The sequence below is a fragment of the Ranitomeya variabilis genome, chromosome 2 (genome assembly GCF_051348905.1).
Source record: "Ranitomeya variabilis isolate aRanVar5 chromosome 2, aRanVar5.hap1, whole genome shotgun sequence".
NCBI lineage: Eukaryota > Metazoa > Chordata > Amphibia > Anura > Dendrobatidae > Ranitomeya > Ranitomeya variabilis.
Genome location: NC_135233.1, coordinates 1,076,931,427 through 1,076,948,960, shown reverse-complemented (window position 1 = coordinate 1,076,948,960; position 17,534 = coordinate 1,076,931,427). Strand labels below are relative to the sequence as shown.

At 41.1% G+C, this 17,534-nt stretch overlaps 1 protein-coding gene across 1 annotated transcript in view; it reads left to right on the top strand.

Moving 5' to 3' along the window:
- LOC143808696 (cytochrome P450 2B11-like) overlaps positions 1-17,534 on the top strand; it is a 127,838-nt gene that overhangs the window by 35,679 nt on the left and 74,625 nt on the right. The window contains exon 4 of the mRNA XM_077291618.1: positions 15,429-15,578. Within this exon, the coding sequence (XP_077147733.1) occupies positions 15,429-15,578 (150 nt within the window). The remainder of the gene's footprint in view (positions 1-15,428; positions 15,579-17,534) is intronic.

Sequence of the window (17,534 nt, the reverse complement as noted above, 5' to 3'; positions counted from 1 at the left end):
TCCTGGCCTGCCCTGCTGCTAGCGTTCTGTCAGAGTGGGTTTTTAGTGCCACTGGTGGAATTACAACAGATAAGCGCATCAGCCTGTCAACTGAAAATGCTGACAGGCTGACTCTTATAAAAATAAACAAGGGCTGGATTGGGAAAAGCTTCTGTACACCGTCAAGTGAAAACAGCGAAACATAACCTCAAATACATTCCAGATTTGGTCTGTTTGTTGTTATCCTCCTCCTTATCCTCATCTTCATCAACCACAACCTGTAGAGCAACAGAGTGAATGGATTCCGTAATGACAAATTCACGATTTTTTTTTTGGCAAGGGTGTAACTGTTATGCCCGTAACTAATAGGAAACCAAAACAAATGTTACTCACAAAGGGGAAAATGTCATAAAAAGAGATGTAAGTGTACTATTCCCATTTATTCTTATATTTTCCATTTTTCAAATCTCTGGACAGTCCTGTTATGAGGTAGTTTATACCTCAACAATAGAAAATTATTCAAAGACTTTTAAATTATATTTTTATTTATAGCCCTGTCTCTGAGCTGTTGCTAGGGGCAAACATATCTCGTTGGACACATTCAGGCTTCAAATCTATGACCCTGTGTTCGCCTCTCCCTTTTGTTATTTACTTTCATTGGTGAATTCACATTTTTATTTATTTGTTTTATTTCATTATGATTTAACTTTATGTCTCCTCATTCTCCACCACTAGATCACCAGGCTTTTCGGCTTGTGTGCCACTACAGGCAGTAAATTTTTTTGCAAGGGTGTCTAGGATGCCCATAGTATGTTTTCAATAAATGTATCCCTCTTGGGGAAATGTTTGTCTGCCTATACACTTAGTGTATGGGCATTACAAGTGTAGGAGAAATGCTCCTTTCAATTGGGCCTAGGTTTTAATAAGGCCTTCCTCCACCTCTCATCATTTTCCACCAATAGATCACTAGATCTGCTGCTACAGAGAGTCGATTTTTTGCCAAGGATATCTATTTTCCCCATGAAATATTTTTTAAAAATTTGCCCCCCAAGCCGTGCACTCCATTATAAGTCTCAGAGACCCACACCCCTACATTGGGCCTACTTCTTAACTCTGCCTCCTGCAATGTCTCTTCTTTACCTGCCACTAGATGACCAGAGTGAACGTGCTCTGTACTGTTGTAGACCAGCAAATTTTGGCAAAGGGGCTGTGATGGCACTATTTTATTTAATTAAAAAGGATCCCTGATTGGCCAATTGTTTGTCAGCTCATGCATTCCATTACAAGTCACAGAGACCCACACCCTTACATTGGGCTACTTCTTAACTCTGTTTCCTGCAATGTCTCTTCCTTATCTCCAACTCCAAGACCTAGGTGAACGTGTTCTGTACTGTTATAGGCCACAGAATTTTGAGCAAGGGGGGCTGTGATGGCAATAGTATATGTTTAAAAAAGGTACCCCACATTGGTGAAACCACATCCTTGTTAGCAAAGACTTCATAACTAGTGTTGAGCGATACCGTCCGATACTTGAAAGTATCGGTATCGGATAGTATCGGCCGATACCCGAAAAGTATCGGATATCGCCGATACCGATACCCGATACCAATACAAGTCAATGGGACACCAAGTATCGGAAGGTATCCTGATGGTTCCCAGGGTCTGAAGGAGAGGAAACTCTCCTTCAGGCCCTGGGATCCATATTAATGTGTAAAGTAAAGAATTAAAATAAAAAATATTGATATACTCAACTCTCCGGAGGCCCCTGCACCTTACCGCTGTTAACCGGCAGCCTCCTTTGCTTAAAATGAGCGCGTTTAGGGCCTTCCATGATGTCACGGCTTCTGATTGGTCGCGTGCCGCTCATGGGACCGCCACGCGACCAATCACAAGCCGCGACATCATTCTCAGGTCCTAAATTCCAGCTGTCCTCCTTGTCTGGCCCTCCCTTTTTGATATAGTTTAATTTGTTAATACAGTGAATATTATCCAAGTAATTGTTTTATATTAGTTGTTTATATGATGTATTAAGAGTAGTCTTATTTGATAATCCGCTGATAGGGAGAGTGAGGCTGTGTTTCTGCAGTATTATCTGCTAGTGGTATTCTCATTTATATGTGATTTATAATGGGGCGCATTATGTATGCGGCCATATTACAACACCCGCAAGTATGCCTGTGATTATTATCACAGTAAGTGTTTTTTATATTAGATCTTTCGTTTACTGGTTTGGGATTATTGAGTCTGATACTATATTTGATAGATTATCCCAGCTCGCTGTCTATTCTGAATGAGTCTGTGTACAGGATGCAGGGATGCAGTCAGAAAAAATGTGTGAGTCTCCTCTATTCCTTAAATAAACACAAAACAGGTGTCTGTCTGCATGACATACATTCAAGGCAGTGTTTCTGAGTTTAACAAGATATAGTATCACTGATTTTACAAGTGTTTTATAAAAAAAGCAAAAGACACGGTATTGTAAAAATGTAAAGATTTTTTTTATTGTAAACACACTTCTTACAAAATAAATAGTATCGCTTGAATATACAGCAACAAACTTCTTACAAAATAATATGTTGTTACAAGTCATTTATCCACTATAAGATGTGCTTCATTATCACTGAACACATTCTAATTGCAGAAACGACAAGCAGGGACTGGCTCCTACATAATCACATTAGCAGATGTGATCGTGCTGCTTGGGATATGTCTGAGAGTGAGGCTGTGTTTCTACAGTATTATTCTGCTGTGAGCTTGAATGAGTCTGATACTACAATTGCTAGATTATCAAAATTGTTATCAAAGTGACAGCAGAAGAGTTTCTGTGATGGAGATACAAACATTCCACTTGCTAGCAGCTGTTAAAATGTATCTGTACTGACCACTAACTAGACAGCCAGACTTTCTGTGATGGGGATACAAACATTCCACACAAGCACTCCTTAAACCACACAGAAATAATTTGATGTTGTGATTATTATCATAGTGTTAGTTTGTTTTATATTCTATTAGATTTTTATATTAAATGCAACTGCTATGAGTTGAATGAGTCTGATACTAAATCAAATTAACTTTTAATATGTTGGTATAGTGTTCAAACACTTAATCTAACGAACGACTAATACCTAAAAATACTTTATTAGAAACATTAGTTATAATAGTAATAGACAAAAAACCCGCAAACCGACACTTAATATAGAAAAATGGGCTTCTAGTTATCCCTATATTTCCCTATTACACCCTTCCTAGCAGCGGAGGTTGGCACCCTAGCTTGTTCGCAAATTGGCGCCCCCACTCAACGTCGGCTGGTCCTGATATACTCTATAATGCCCTACTGTACAGTTAAAACATAATTAAAATAAAGAATAATGACCTAGCTGGTTGTTTGGGTGATATTGTAATCCAGTATTGTAGACTGGATAGAAATGTAACAAAGCTTTAAAAGTATACATAAGTTAGATTTCTTTGAATAAAAATAATTTGTCTTATATTATTCACTGAAAGGAAGCAAAATTTACGGTATACATAGAACGACAAAGAACTGAAACAAACTATAACTGAAAGTCAAATTATAAAGAAATTAAGATTTATTATCTGCAAAAAGTGGAGAAACAAACTTTGAATGTTTTGTAATTGTAATATTCAGTAGTCTGGGGACTCTAAAACCCTATCTTGGGAGCAGAAATAATTGTAATGACTAACAAAATCCAAGGGAAAAAATAAAAAATAAAAAAATAAATAAATAAATAAATAAATAAAAATAACTGAGTGTAACAATTGCCAAGTAGTAGAAACAGTAAATGATTTTACAATATCACCCAAACAACCAGCTAGGTCATTATTCTTTATTTTAATTATGTTTTAACTTTGTACACGTTTTTTTTGTTTTTGTTTTTGTTTTTTTTTCTTTTTTTCCATGACGGAAAAATCTACAAACATTGAATTCAAGAAGGCTGTGTGCAAATAGCCCGCACAGACAACTGTGAAATTAATATGTGATAAAATAATGTAGAATTAAAGAAAGATGGAGATGAAGCTCAACTCTTCAGAAAATGCAGAACCATGACCCCATGTTAGAGTGTATTAGTAACATTAACCAGTTACATACAGGTTAAAAGCATGAATCATTAGCTGTATGTTATAAAATATGCCAAACGTTATTATATTCACTAATCCAACAAGTTCTAGAACCAAATTTCTACACATGGTGTTTATTGTAGAGATCCATAAACCCACTGCATAAGCCTTTTTCACATTATCATCAAGGATATTTTTCATCATTTTTGTTTTATAACTGGAGCGGCCAATTCTGTAGCATTATTCTTTCCATAACTATTATGTGGAAAAGCTTGATAGAATCCCCTTAGACCCCATTAAAATCAATGGTGTATGTCCGGATTTGAAAGTAGCTATTTGGCTCTATTTTAAGCTACAGATATTACAATAGTCTGAACAGAGCCTAAGATGTAACTTCATATGAAACTACTGTGATACATTATAAATTACAAAATAGTTTTGAAGCTTTGTGTAGAAATATATCAGACAAAGAATATAAAACTACTAGACACTCTAAAAGGATAGTTAAACACAACCCCTGGCCACGCTGAAAAATTATGCTGGCACTGGACAATTCATTTGCCCATATTTATATAGAAAAGGTAAGAATCACAACTGAAGAAGATGCCGATAATACACGAACAAAAGTAGCATCAGGAAAATAAAAAAAAAATAAATAAAAAATAATAAATAAAAATAAAACTGCAACATATGTAAAACATTATATTCAATAATATTCATATTTTTAACGGAAAATTGGCCGTGGCTGTGAATTATTGCACTATTTATATAGAAAGGTGAGAATGAAATGTCTCTGAGATGTGTTTATTTTACAATAAAAATCTTTTACATTTTTACATTACCGTGTCTTTGCTTTTTTTTTTTTTATAAAACACTTGTAAAATCAGTGATACTATATCTTGTTAAACTCAGAAACTCTGTCTTGAATGTATGTCATGCAGACACACATCTGTTTTGTGTTTATTTAAGGAATAGAGGAGACTCACACATTTTGTTTTTTTTTTCTGACTGCATCCCTGCATCCTGTACACAGACTCATTCAGAATAGACAGCGAGCTGGGATAATCTATCAAATATAGTATCAGACTCAACAATCCCAAACCAGTAAACGAAAAATCTAATTTTTGGTGTGTTATCTATTTAATATGCTTTGCTGTCACTTTGATAACAATTTATTATCAATTTGTTGGAATCGTATCAGTAATCAATTTAATACATTTTATACTCACTACGGTATCCGTATGATGTCTATTTAATACACTTTATGCAATTTTAATTAATTATCTGCTGGTCAAATAAATATTATTCGGACTATAGGTTTATGAAAATGTCAATAAAAGAGAATAAATATTATTGGGACTATAAATAAAATAATGCACTTTGATACACTATGATTTCGGTGTGTTATCTATTTAATATGCTTTGCTGTCACTTTGATAACAATTTCGATAATCTAGCAATTGTAGTATCAGACTCATTCAACTCATAGCAGTTGCATTTAATATAAAAATCTAATAGAATATAAAACAAACCAACACTATGATAATAATCACAACATCAAATTATTTCTGTGTGGTTTAAGGAGTGCTTGTGTGGAATGTTTGTATCACCAACACAGAAAGTCTGGCTGTCTAGTTAGTGGTCAGTACAGATACATTTTAACAGCTGCTAGCAAGTGGAATGTTTGTATCTCCATCACAGAAACTCTTCTGCTGTCACTTTGATAACAATTTCGATAATCTAGCAATTGTAGTATCAGACTCATTCAAGCTCACAGCAGAATAATAATGTAGAAACACAGCCTCACTCTCGGACATATCCCAAGCAGCACGATCACATCTGCTAATGTGATTATGTAGGAGCCAGTCCCTGCTTGTCGTTTCTGCAATTAGAATGTGTTCAGTGATAATGAAGCACATCTTATAGTGGATAAATGACTTGTAACAACATATTATTTTGTAAGAAGTTTGTTGCTGTATATTCAAGCGATACTATTTATTTTGTAAGAAGTGTGTTTACAATAAAAAATCTTTTACATTTTTACAATACCGTGTCTTTTGCTTTTTTTAGAAAACACTTGTAAAATCAGTGATACTATATCTTGTTAAACTCAGAAACTCTGTCTTGAATGTATGTCATGCAGACACACACCTGTTTTGTGTTTATTTAAGGAATAGAGGAGACTCACACATTTTTTCTGACTGCATCCCTGCATCCTGTACACAGACTCATTCAGAATAGACAGCGAGCTGGGATAATCTATCAAATATAGTATCAGACTCAATAATCCCAAACCAGTAAACGAAAGATCTAATATAAAAAACACTTACTGTGATAATAATCACAGGCATACTTGCGGGTGTTGTAATATGGCCGCATACATAATGCGCCCCATTATAAAACACATATAAATGAGAATACCACTAGCCGATAATACTGCAGAAACACAGCCTCACTCTCCCTATCAGCGGATTATCAAATAAGACTACTCTTAATACATCATATAAACAACTAATATAAAACAATTACTGGGATAATATTCACTGTATTAACAAATTAAACTATATCAAAAAGGGAGGGCCAGACAAGGAGGACAGCTGGCTGACAGGGAGGGGTTACACACTTTGATACACTTTGATAGGGGCGTGTCCACCTGTCAAATTGAGTTTGACGAAACCACCCGACGCTCTACTACTCATAGTGTAAATCACTATATAAGACCAGAGAAACATGACTAATACAGTACTAGCCGGCGCATGTAAGGAACGGGTTAAGGGCTTGTTATACTGAATAAAGCATTATATGGGGCCAATTATGGTATGCTGTATGGAGCTCTAAATGTGGTACATAATAGTGGTGACTAGGATTGAGCGAAACGGATCGGACAAATTAAAAAATTGCCAACTTTCGGCAAAGTCAGGTTTCATGAAACCCGACCCGATCCTGGTGTGGGTTCGGCCATGCGGTCACCGATCTGCGCTTCAAAGTCGCATTTTGTATGATGCTTTCAGCGCCATTTTTCAGCCAATGAAGGAGGACACAGAGTGTGGGCAGCGTGATGACATAGGTCTCGGTCCCCACCATCTTAGAGAAGGGCATGACAGTGATTGGCTTGCTTTCTGCAGCGTCACAGGGGCTATAAAGGGGCGTGCACGCTGACCGCCATCTTACTTCTGCCGATCTTAGCATAGGGAGAGGTTGCTGCAGCTTCATCCGAAGGGATATAGTTAGGGAGGGAAGATTAACCCCCAAACTGCTTATGCTGTAGTGATTTCCACTGTCCAACACCACCTTTTTTTTGCAGGGACAGAGGAGGCTATATTTTTGTTCATCAGCTCTGTAGCTTATTAGGCTGCCTTATAAGGCTCCCTGATAGCTGCATTGCTGTTTGCACGCTGCTGTGCAAACCAACTGCTTTTTTTAAACCAAAAATCCTGTTGCTCCTTTCTGCACAGTTATCTTGTTTATTTGTTCACACTTTTGTGTGCAGAAGTTCTTTTTATTGCTGCCATACTTATCCTGAGATCATTGTAGGGAGATTGAAATTGTACTACAGTCCTTGTATTTTTTCATATATCTTCCAGCCACTTTCTGCACTTACATTGTGTTGTTTTATGCACTGGCCCTGAGTTTTGGTTCAGTCTCCAAAAAAAAGGGAGATTCAAATTCTCACAAAGTGGATATATTTCAGTCCTGTTAGTTTGTCGTATATCAGCCAGCCACTTTCTGCCACTTACCTTGCGTTGTTTTATACACTGGGCCTGAGTTTTGGTTCAGTCTCCAAAAACAAAAAGGGAGATTCAAATTCTCACAAAGTGGATATATTTCAGTCCTGTTAGTTTGTTGTATATCAGCCAGCTACTTTCTGCCACTTTCATTGTGTTGTTTTATACACTGAGACTGAGTTTTGGTTCAGTCTCCAAAAAAAAGGGAGATTCAAATTCTCACAAAGTGGATATATTTCAGTCCTGTTAGTTAGGCATGAATCAGCCAGCCACTTTCTGCCACTTACATTGCATTGTTTTATACACTGGGCCTGAGTTTTGGTTCAGTCTCCAAAAAAAAGGGAGATGTAAATTCTCAACAAGCTTATATACACCTTCTACCTTGTTTTACAGTACCATATAATGGTTGTTATTTTGGTTATATTTTCCAAAAAATGAGGAAGTCTGGTGGAAGAGCCCGTGGTCGTACGTTGCCATCTGGTACTGATGATGGTGGTGGTGCATCTGGTGGTAGTGGCAAAAGCACAATAGCACCTAAGGCATGAGGTGTTGAGCCAGCATCATCGTCTGGCTACACAAGGCCTCGAAGGCTCCCTTATCTGGGAGTAGGAAAACAGCTTTTTAAAGCTGGAGCAGCAGGAAAAAGTTTTGGCTTTCCTTGCTGACTCAGCCTTAGCTCTTTCTCTTCAGAAAGTTCAAAATATAAAAGCAGCAAGTCGTCAGTGGATGCTCTTGGTCAGGAACAAGACTTCCTTGTGTCCTTCACCCAAATCAAAAGTGAAGGATGCATCAGGCGACACTACAGGTTACTCCATGAAGCTCTTTACACATACTGTGCCTGGGTTAGAAAGGGAAATTGTTAACTGCCCATTACAAGATTAATCGGACATGGAATGCACTGATGCACAGCCTCAGCTAGATTATTATGCTGTTCCATTGACTCAGATCACTACATTGCCCTGACAGTGTACTGAGCCAGAATCTGACCCTGATGAGACTATGGTGCTCCGTCCCGAACGCTATAGCACCTTACACGGTGACACAGAGGAAGGTGCACATGACATTGAAGAGGAGGTGATAGATGACCCAGTTGTTGACCCAGATTGGCAGCCATTGAAGGAAGAGTGTGCCACTGCCAGTAGCTCATAAGCGGAGGAGGATGATGAGCAGCAGCCACCTACATTGCAACAGCTGTCATCTGGCAGGCCCGTATCAGGCCAAAAACGTTTGTCAAAAACAAAAACAGTTTTAGGACAGCATGGCCATCTGGTGAAAGTAGCAGAGCGTGCAATACCTGAAAAAGTATTCTATTGTAGGAAGAGTGTAGTGTGGCAATTTTTTAATCAAGATCCGAATGATCAGTGCAAAGTTATCTGTAAAAAATGCTCAAAGACCTTTAGCAGATTGAAGAATCTTCAAAATTTAAATACAACGTGCATGCTGAGACATTTAACCAGCATGCACTTGCAAGCCTGGACTAACTACCAAATGTCCCGTACCATTGGTGCACCTGCTCAGAATGAAGGTAGTCAGCAATGCTACATTGCTTTCCTCACTGTAAGCCCACCGATTAGCACACAGCCAGCAGCAAATGTAAAAGTATCGTCACAAGGCCAAAGCAGTCAGGGAATCCCAAGGTTCTTGGAAGGAAACACTGTATGTAGGCCAACAATAAGAATACCATCACAAACCCTCTCTCAATCCGCCATGTCCACCACCACCACCACCGCTAGTACCACCATATGCAGCTCTCCAGTCCAGCTCACCCTACAGGAGACTCTCATTAGGAAAAGAAAGTACTCATCCACTCATCTGCGTACACAGGGTTTGAACGCACACATTGCTATACTAATCTCGTTAGAGATGATGCTCTACCAGTTGGTTGAAAGTGAAGCTTTCAAAGACCTGATGGCCTACGCAGTACTACGCTATGACCTACCCAGTCGGCACTTCTTTGCGAGAAAAGCCATCCCAGCCCTCCACTAGCATGTCAAAGACCGCATTGTCCATGCACTGAGGCAATCAGTCAGTGGAAAGGTGCACCTCACAACAGATGCATGGACCAGTAGGCATGGCCAGGGACGTTACGTGTTCATAAGGGTGCACTGGGTTAATGTGGTGGATGCAGGGTCCACAGGGGACAGCCATAGTGGGACAGTTCTGCCTAGCCCACGGTCTAGGAAACAGTTGGCTGTAGGCATTCGCCACCCCTCCTCCTCCTCCAGAAGTGAAGACTCATCCACAGAGCGCCATCGCACGACCACTCCAGCCTCAGCTGCCAGTGTTGCACATGAGGTGTCCCATTATCGAACAGCTAGTGGTAAGCGTCAGCAGGCTGTGTTACAAATGAAGTGTTTGGGCAACAACAGACACACCGCAGAAGTACTGGCTGAGTACTTGCAGCAAGAAACTCAGTCATGGCTGGGCAGTGTACATCATGAGGCAGGCAAGGTAGTCAGTGATAATGGAAGGAATTTTATGGCTGCCATAGCCCTTTCAGAACTGAAACACATACCTTGCCTGGCTCACACCTTGAACCTGGTGGTGTAGTGCTTCCTGAAAAATTATCCGGGGCTAACAGCCCTGCTCCTGAAGGTGCGAAGACTTTGCTTGCACATCCGCCGGTCGCCCGTACACTCCAGGCGTATGCTGAACCATCAGGGATAGCTGAATCTTCCCCTGCACCGCCTGATAATTGATGTTGCAACAAGGTGGAACTCCACACTGCCCATGGTTCAGAGGCTGTGTGAACAGAGGCATGCTGTAATTAATTTGTGGGAGGATACACAAACACGGGCAGGCACTTGTATGGCAGACATGGAGTTGTCTGGTGTGCAGTGGTTGAAGCTACAAGACATATGTCAAGTCCTTCAGTGTTTTGAGGAATGCACATGGCTGGTAAGTGCAGACGATGCCATCATAAGCATGAGCATCCCACTAATGCGTCTGCTGATGCAAAGTTTGATGCACATTAAGGAGCAGGAGTCTGCAGCCAAGGAGGAGGGAAGCCTTGATGACAGTCAGCCATTGTCTGCTCAGGAAACTCTCCTGGACGAGGTGGCGGATGAAGAGGAGGAGGAGGAGGATGATGGGGATGAATATTTATGGGAGGAGGATGCTTCTCAGGGGGCAATAGAAACTGGTGGCTTTGCAAGGTCAGGTACAGGGTTTTTGCGGGACACAAGTGATGTTGATTTGCAAGAAAGTACTCCTCAACCCAGCACAAGCAGTGAAATGACACCTGGAACATTGGCCCACATGGCTGAGTATGCCTTGTGTATCCTAAAAAGGGACCCCTGCATTATCAAAATGATGACCGATGACAATTACTGGTTGACACGACAGGTACTGCTGCATCGATTCAAAGTGACAGAAGACAGCATTTGTCCAGTATTGTTTTGAACTACTTTTCCTCCCTTATCGATGTACTCCCTCACAGGTCATTCCCCTTTGATTACTGGGCATCTAAAATAGACACCTGGCCTGAATTGGCAGAATATGCATTACAGGAGCTTGCTTGCCCTGCTGCTAGTGTGCTATCAGAAAGAGTCTTCAGTGCTGCTGGCTCAATACTGACCGAAAAAAGGGCACGTCTGGCTACCCAAAATGTTGATGATCTAACCTTCAATAAAATGAACCAATCATGGATTTCAAATTAATTTACCCCACCTTCCCCTGCTGACACGTAGCTTGCCTGAAAAATGTCTTGCTTTTGGCCTTCTCTTACTGACTTCTCCAATTCCTCCATTTGCAGCTGCTGAATGTCCACTATAGGCCAATTTTATACCTCCCTAAATGGGCTGACTCCCCCCACAGGGCATTGGTCACCACCTGACGCAAGCACCCGTGCGAGTGCCGTTTGCCTGGACAGGTGGGTGTGCCCACTCTTAGGCGACGGCACTGGCACAGGGTCCCTCATAGTACAATGAAGTGTCTCTGACGGTGGTCATGCACAACCGTCAGACACACTATCGTAATATGTCAGTACCGCCGCCCACGAGAGTGTTCCCCCCAGCTCGAACAGTGCTCTACCACTTGCAATACTTACCTCTCCCTGCTCCACCACTGTGCAGTTTGTGCTGTTAAATCCTTCAATGGCACTGCCAATACAAATTTGTTGAAATGATAGACGATAGTTAAAATATACAGGGGCCCTGGCCTCCATTTAGACCAGTTAATACTTTGCGTCTACTACCACTGTCTGCTACTCAGCAGAGGAGCCCACCCCTGTACCTAGCTGTGCCACCTGTTTATTTTTGAAAAAAATTTTGGCAGACATTTAGCCCACTTTATTATTTGGGCCTACTAACTGTGTCTGCCACTCATTACAGTTGTCCTCCGCTGAACAAAGCAATGCCGCCTGTTTAGTCCTGTTACCAATTTTGAACTGCATTTAGGCTACTTTATTATTTGGGCCTACTAACAGTGTCTGCCACCCATTACAGTTGTCCTCCACTGAACAAAGTAATGCCGCCTGTTTAGTCCTGTTACCAATTTTTAACTGCTTTTAACCTACTTTATTATTTGGGCCTACTAACTGTGTCTGCCACACATTACAGTTGTCCTCCACTGAACAAAGCAATGCCGCCTGTTTAGTCCTGTTACCAATTTTGAACTGCATTTAGGCTACTTTATTATTTGGGTCTACTAACTGTGTCTGCCACTCATTACAGTTGTCCTCCACTGAACAAAGCAATGCCGCCTGTTTAGTCCTGTTACCAATTTTGAACTGCATTTAGCCTACTTTATTATTTGGGCCTACTAACAGTGTCTGCCACTCATTACTGTTGTTCTCCACTGAACAAAGCAATGCCACCTGTTTAGTCTTGTTACCAATTTTGAACTGCATTTAGCCTGCTTTATTATTTGGGCCTACTAAGTGTGTCTGCCACTCATTACAGTTGTCCTCCACTGAACAAAGCAATGCCGCCTGTTTAGTCCTGTTACCACATTTGAACTGCATTTAGCCCACTTTATTATTTGGGCCTATATCTGTGTTTCCTCCTCATCCTGCCCATTGCCCAGCCACTGCTAGATGAGTCTGCTGGTACATTGACCCAGACCACTACATTCCCATTGCACTCTACATAGCCAGAATCTGACCCTGCTGAAAGTCAGGTTCCCCTTCCCACATACTATACCACTTTACACAGGGACAAAGAGGAAGGTGCAGATGAAAGTGCAGGTTCCTTCATCAGGTGGGGGGCATACTCGTTGGCGACGTCACTGGCACAGGGCCCCTCATAGTATGCAAAAGTGTCTCTGCCAGTGGGAGGCGCCACCCACTGTCAAACACACCGCCATACTATGAGGGGCCCTGTGCCAGTGCCAATGCCAACGAGTGGGCCCCCCCTGCTTGCTCAGGATCACAGCACTTGCAAAGTTGAAATACTTACCTCTCACTGCTCCACTGCCGTGACGTATTCTGCGTTTCCTGGGCCCACGAAAATCTTGAGCCAGCCTTACCCCCCCACAACTTTAGCCAAATGACCCCCAGTTTTCAATGCCTAACTATTATTATAAAGTAAATTAAGATTGACAAGCCTCAGTAATAAGAATTGATGTTTTTGGCATTAAAATGGGCACTGTAGGTGTTTTCCTGTCCTCCACTCACTGCCGACTTTGATTCCCCATTGACTTGCATTGGTTTTCGTGTTTCAGTCGGCCCCCGACTTTTTGCAATAATCGGCCGATTTCACCCGACCCGACTTTTGACAAAGTCGGGTTTCGCGAAACACGACTCGATCCGAATAAAGTAAAAGTCGCTCAACTCTAGTGGTGACCATTATAATATATGCAAGACTATGTAGTGAACGTAATACCGTATGAAGAACTATGTTATGCCCACAATACTGCATGGAGGACTGTGGTGTGCATAATACTGTATGGAGCAATATATATGGCCCATAATGCTGTATGGGGGACTATATAAGAGGAAAATGACTTTTGTAAAGTGTACACTGCTGAAGACATTTTGTATTAATAGGGTACTTTTTTCAATATCCCCTTCACCTCTAATACTACAGGTACTAAAACCCTGAATCCTGTGCACCGTAGATCACCTAAATCCCCTCTGCTGTATGGTATTGTAGAATTTACAATAGATGTCACTCATGTAAGAGGTACACTAAATCTTTGGCATTGTACTATGCCTATATTTCTCTGCCGTATCTGTACATCATGAATTGTGGGATGTTTTAAAGGGGCCCACTGAGACTCTTTTGCCCGGGGCCCACGAAAACTTGGAGCCGTCCCTTACTATAAAACACAATGTACAGCAAGAAGATGATTGGCTTTTAAGATTTTGCAGTGGCAGTGGCAATGGCTGTGGCAGGGAGGCACAGAAGAGGAATAGGAAGTGTCAGGCAAAGAGATATATGGAATTGTAAAGCCAACACTGCAGTAAAAACTACATGAATTACATGATGGACAGGGAATAGATGCCTGGCTAAGCATGGACCACTAGCACAGATGACAGCAGTTGTATTGGACAGTAAGGAACATTCAGGTCAGCAGATTCAATAATTGGCATCAGTTGTAGGTGAATAAAAGTCAGTACTTATCCATGCCTAATTCATGTTGACACATGCAAGTTTTTCCCACTTGCTGTGCATAACTTAGTCCACTTGGGCGTTACAAAGTCATCGGCAATGCTGAGAACCCATTTAAACTTTATACTGGATGCTGGACATTACAGTATGCCCATGGGACACCAGAGAAGTCCTTGCCTAATCTGCTAACCCAAACGTCCATGAGATCAGAGATCATGGTATCTATCTGAGAAAAGACAAAAGCTAGGTATGATTGAACTTGGCTGTTCTGCCAGTGTGTCCCTGTTTGCTGAAACGCGTCAGATTGTTGCAATGGCAGGAAAAACTTTGGGTTCATGATGTCAAATATACTGTAGGCATTGCAGGCAGGGGAGCATTGTGTCTGCAGGGTTTGCTCAATTTTCTGATTGTCAGTGGTAGGGTTGGCAGGTGTGTTAATGTGGCCAAAATCCACTCTGTAAAATATTAACTAAGCAGGTAACACAGTTTTTCCTGTTAATAAGTCAAGTTCGATTGAAAAAAAATTCCTGATTTTTCTTTTACAGCAAGTATGTAAACACAAGATGTTCCAATAGTAAGAGAAGGCTTCAAAAGCCTAAAATGGCTCTGCTTAGCCAGCCCTTATCTGTTTACTTCCTGTCATGGTATCACTTGAGTGGCTTGGCTAAACTGTGAAAGCCATGAGGCATTATGGAAAGCCCATACAACGGCACATAACATCATTAACACATTGTTTGAGTGTTCAACATTGTGTGAAATTATGGCAGGACTTCTCTCTTTTTTGTTTTTACGATTCTCAAATCGAATCACAAAGTGTTTGAATTCTCGGTGACCTGCAAATTGAGGAAATTCGACTCTGAGTCTATCTCTGGCTTATCAATGTGCTCATTTCAATATTAATACTTCTAAAACAATTTAAAAATATATACTCGCCATTTTGCTTTCCACCATTCCAGCACCATGTCTGAAATATTAGCGCCTTGTCTTCTAGTTAGCTGCTAGTTGTGTGAAAGCTGTTATTTCGGTAACTTACTCACCAGAGGAACATCATAAAAACAACACTTCGGTGCGGTAACCTGTTACTTTTCTTTTGCAGGCCTTGTATTTTCAAATGGGGAGAACTGGAAAGTGATGAGAAGATTCACTGTGTCCACACTACGAGATTATGGAATGGGGAAGAAGAGCATCGAAGAAAAGATCAATGAGGAGTGTGAATGTTTAATGGAAATAATTAGGTCTTATGGAGGTAATTACAGTATGTCCATGTTCTGCAACCATAAGGCCACGGTCACACTTTGTGGTTTTTACCGCGGATCCGCGGCGATTTTGATGCTGCGGGTCCGCAGCAGTTTCCATTGCGTTTACATTAACATGTAAACCCTATGGAAACCGCAAACCGCAGTGCACATGCTGCGGGAAAAAACACGCAGAAACGCAGCGGTTTACAACCCGCAGCATGTCACTTCTTTGTGCAGAATCGCAGCGATTCTGCACCCATAGGAATGCATTGAACCGCTTACTTCCCGCATGGGGCTGTGCCCACGTTGCGGGAAGTAAGCGGATAATGTGCAGCTGCTACCCGGGGTGGAGGAGAGGAGACTGTCCTCCAGGCCCTGGGAAGCATAAATAGTGTAAAAAAAAGAATAAAAATAAAAAATCATGTTATACTCACCTCTCAGCGCTGCACGCGGCCGCCCCCGGTCTCAGTTGCTGTGCGAGCAGGACCTGCGGTGACGTCGCGGTCACATGACCGTGATGACGCCCGGGTCACATGACCGTGATGTCACGAAGGTCCTTCTCGGCACAGCATCTTTGGAACCGGAACGCCGCGTGCAGCGCCGAGGAGATCGGGACGTCAGAAGGTGAGTATAACCAATTTTTATTATTTTTAACATTACGATTGATGCTGCATATTGCTGCATATGCAGCATCAATAGTATAGGCGGAAACCCGCAGCAGAAACCGCGGAACAAACCGCAATAAATCTGCAGGGATAACCGCAGCGATTTTGCCCTGCAGATTTATCAAATCCGCTGCGGGAGAACCCGCAGAGCACACCGCAAAGTGAGAACATTGCCTAAAGAAATGTATTGAAAAATATTAACTCCTTAATTCCAAAATATGAATATATATATAGGACATAAGCGGCAACCTTGTGCCGTCCGTGAGCTGCACGTGTTTAACATTGCAAAATACAAGGGAACCTTTGCAATTTCTTTTTCTTTAGCCATGACTTTATCCATACCAGAAAAACATTGGTGGCATGATGATCCATAACGCTGATGACACCAGTACGCTTTTTTCCGGTACTGTTTTTTTGAGGCCTAACATTGCAAATAATAGGAGAAACTTTGCAACTCATTTTTTTTTTTTTTTCCTCTGTGAAAGTCACTGAAGAAACACTGACCACATACTGATGAAACTGAATCCTGTGGGCAAGCTGCCACTACCTAATATCACGATACGGTCAGAACACAACTTTCCTTTGCACAGCGACATCTAAGCACTGTAGCATTCTGATTCAAGCTTTTTGGCTGGCAGGATGTAACAAAGGATTTGTTTGTGGTGCAGACTTTACACGGTTAGGAAAATGAGATGGCTAGACGTGAAGCTTGTCACCCAGTTTCATTTGCTCTTCTCGTCTGTTTAATTAATGTGCTGCAGTCAATGTATTCTATTCTGTATAAAGTATATTTATTTCAGGTAGCAATCTTGTTAGGATTTTTTGGGACTTTCAAATTTTAGAGCTCATTCCTACTCCACCTCCCAAGTTGCATTAATACAGGCAAATTGTCCATCAGCTATGTAGTTTCATCATATTCTTGACTTTGGCCTCATATTCAAGATTCGAAGAGAAGGCTTTTTGGCTGCGGTTATTGGTAGGCAACTTGTGGCTAATTGCAGCAATCCAATCCTTGCTGTCTTTTTGTGAATTTAGACATTGAGTGGGTTTCAAATTGTGACAATTATTAAACTTGTTTTGCAGTATTTGGATCTTCCATTCCACTAATTTTGTACTCTTTGCGTATAGGCACAGAAACAATAAGTAGCAATTTGTGCCTTTGGGATGATGCAGTGATTAGTGTTGAGCGATACCTTCCGATATCTGAAAGTATCGGTATCAGATTGGATCGGCCGATATCCAAAAAATATCGGATATCGCCAATACCGATACCCGATACCAATACATGTCAATGGGACA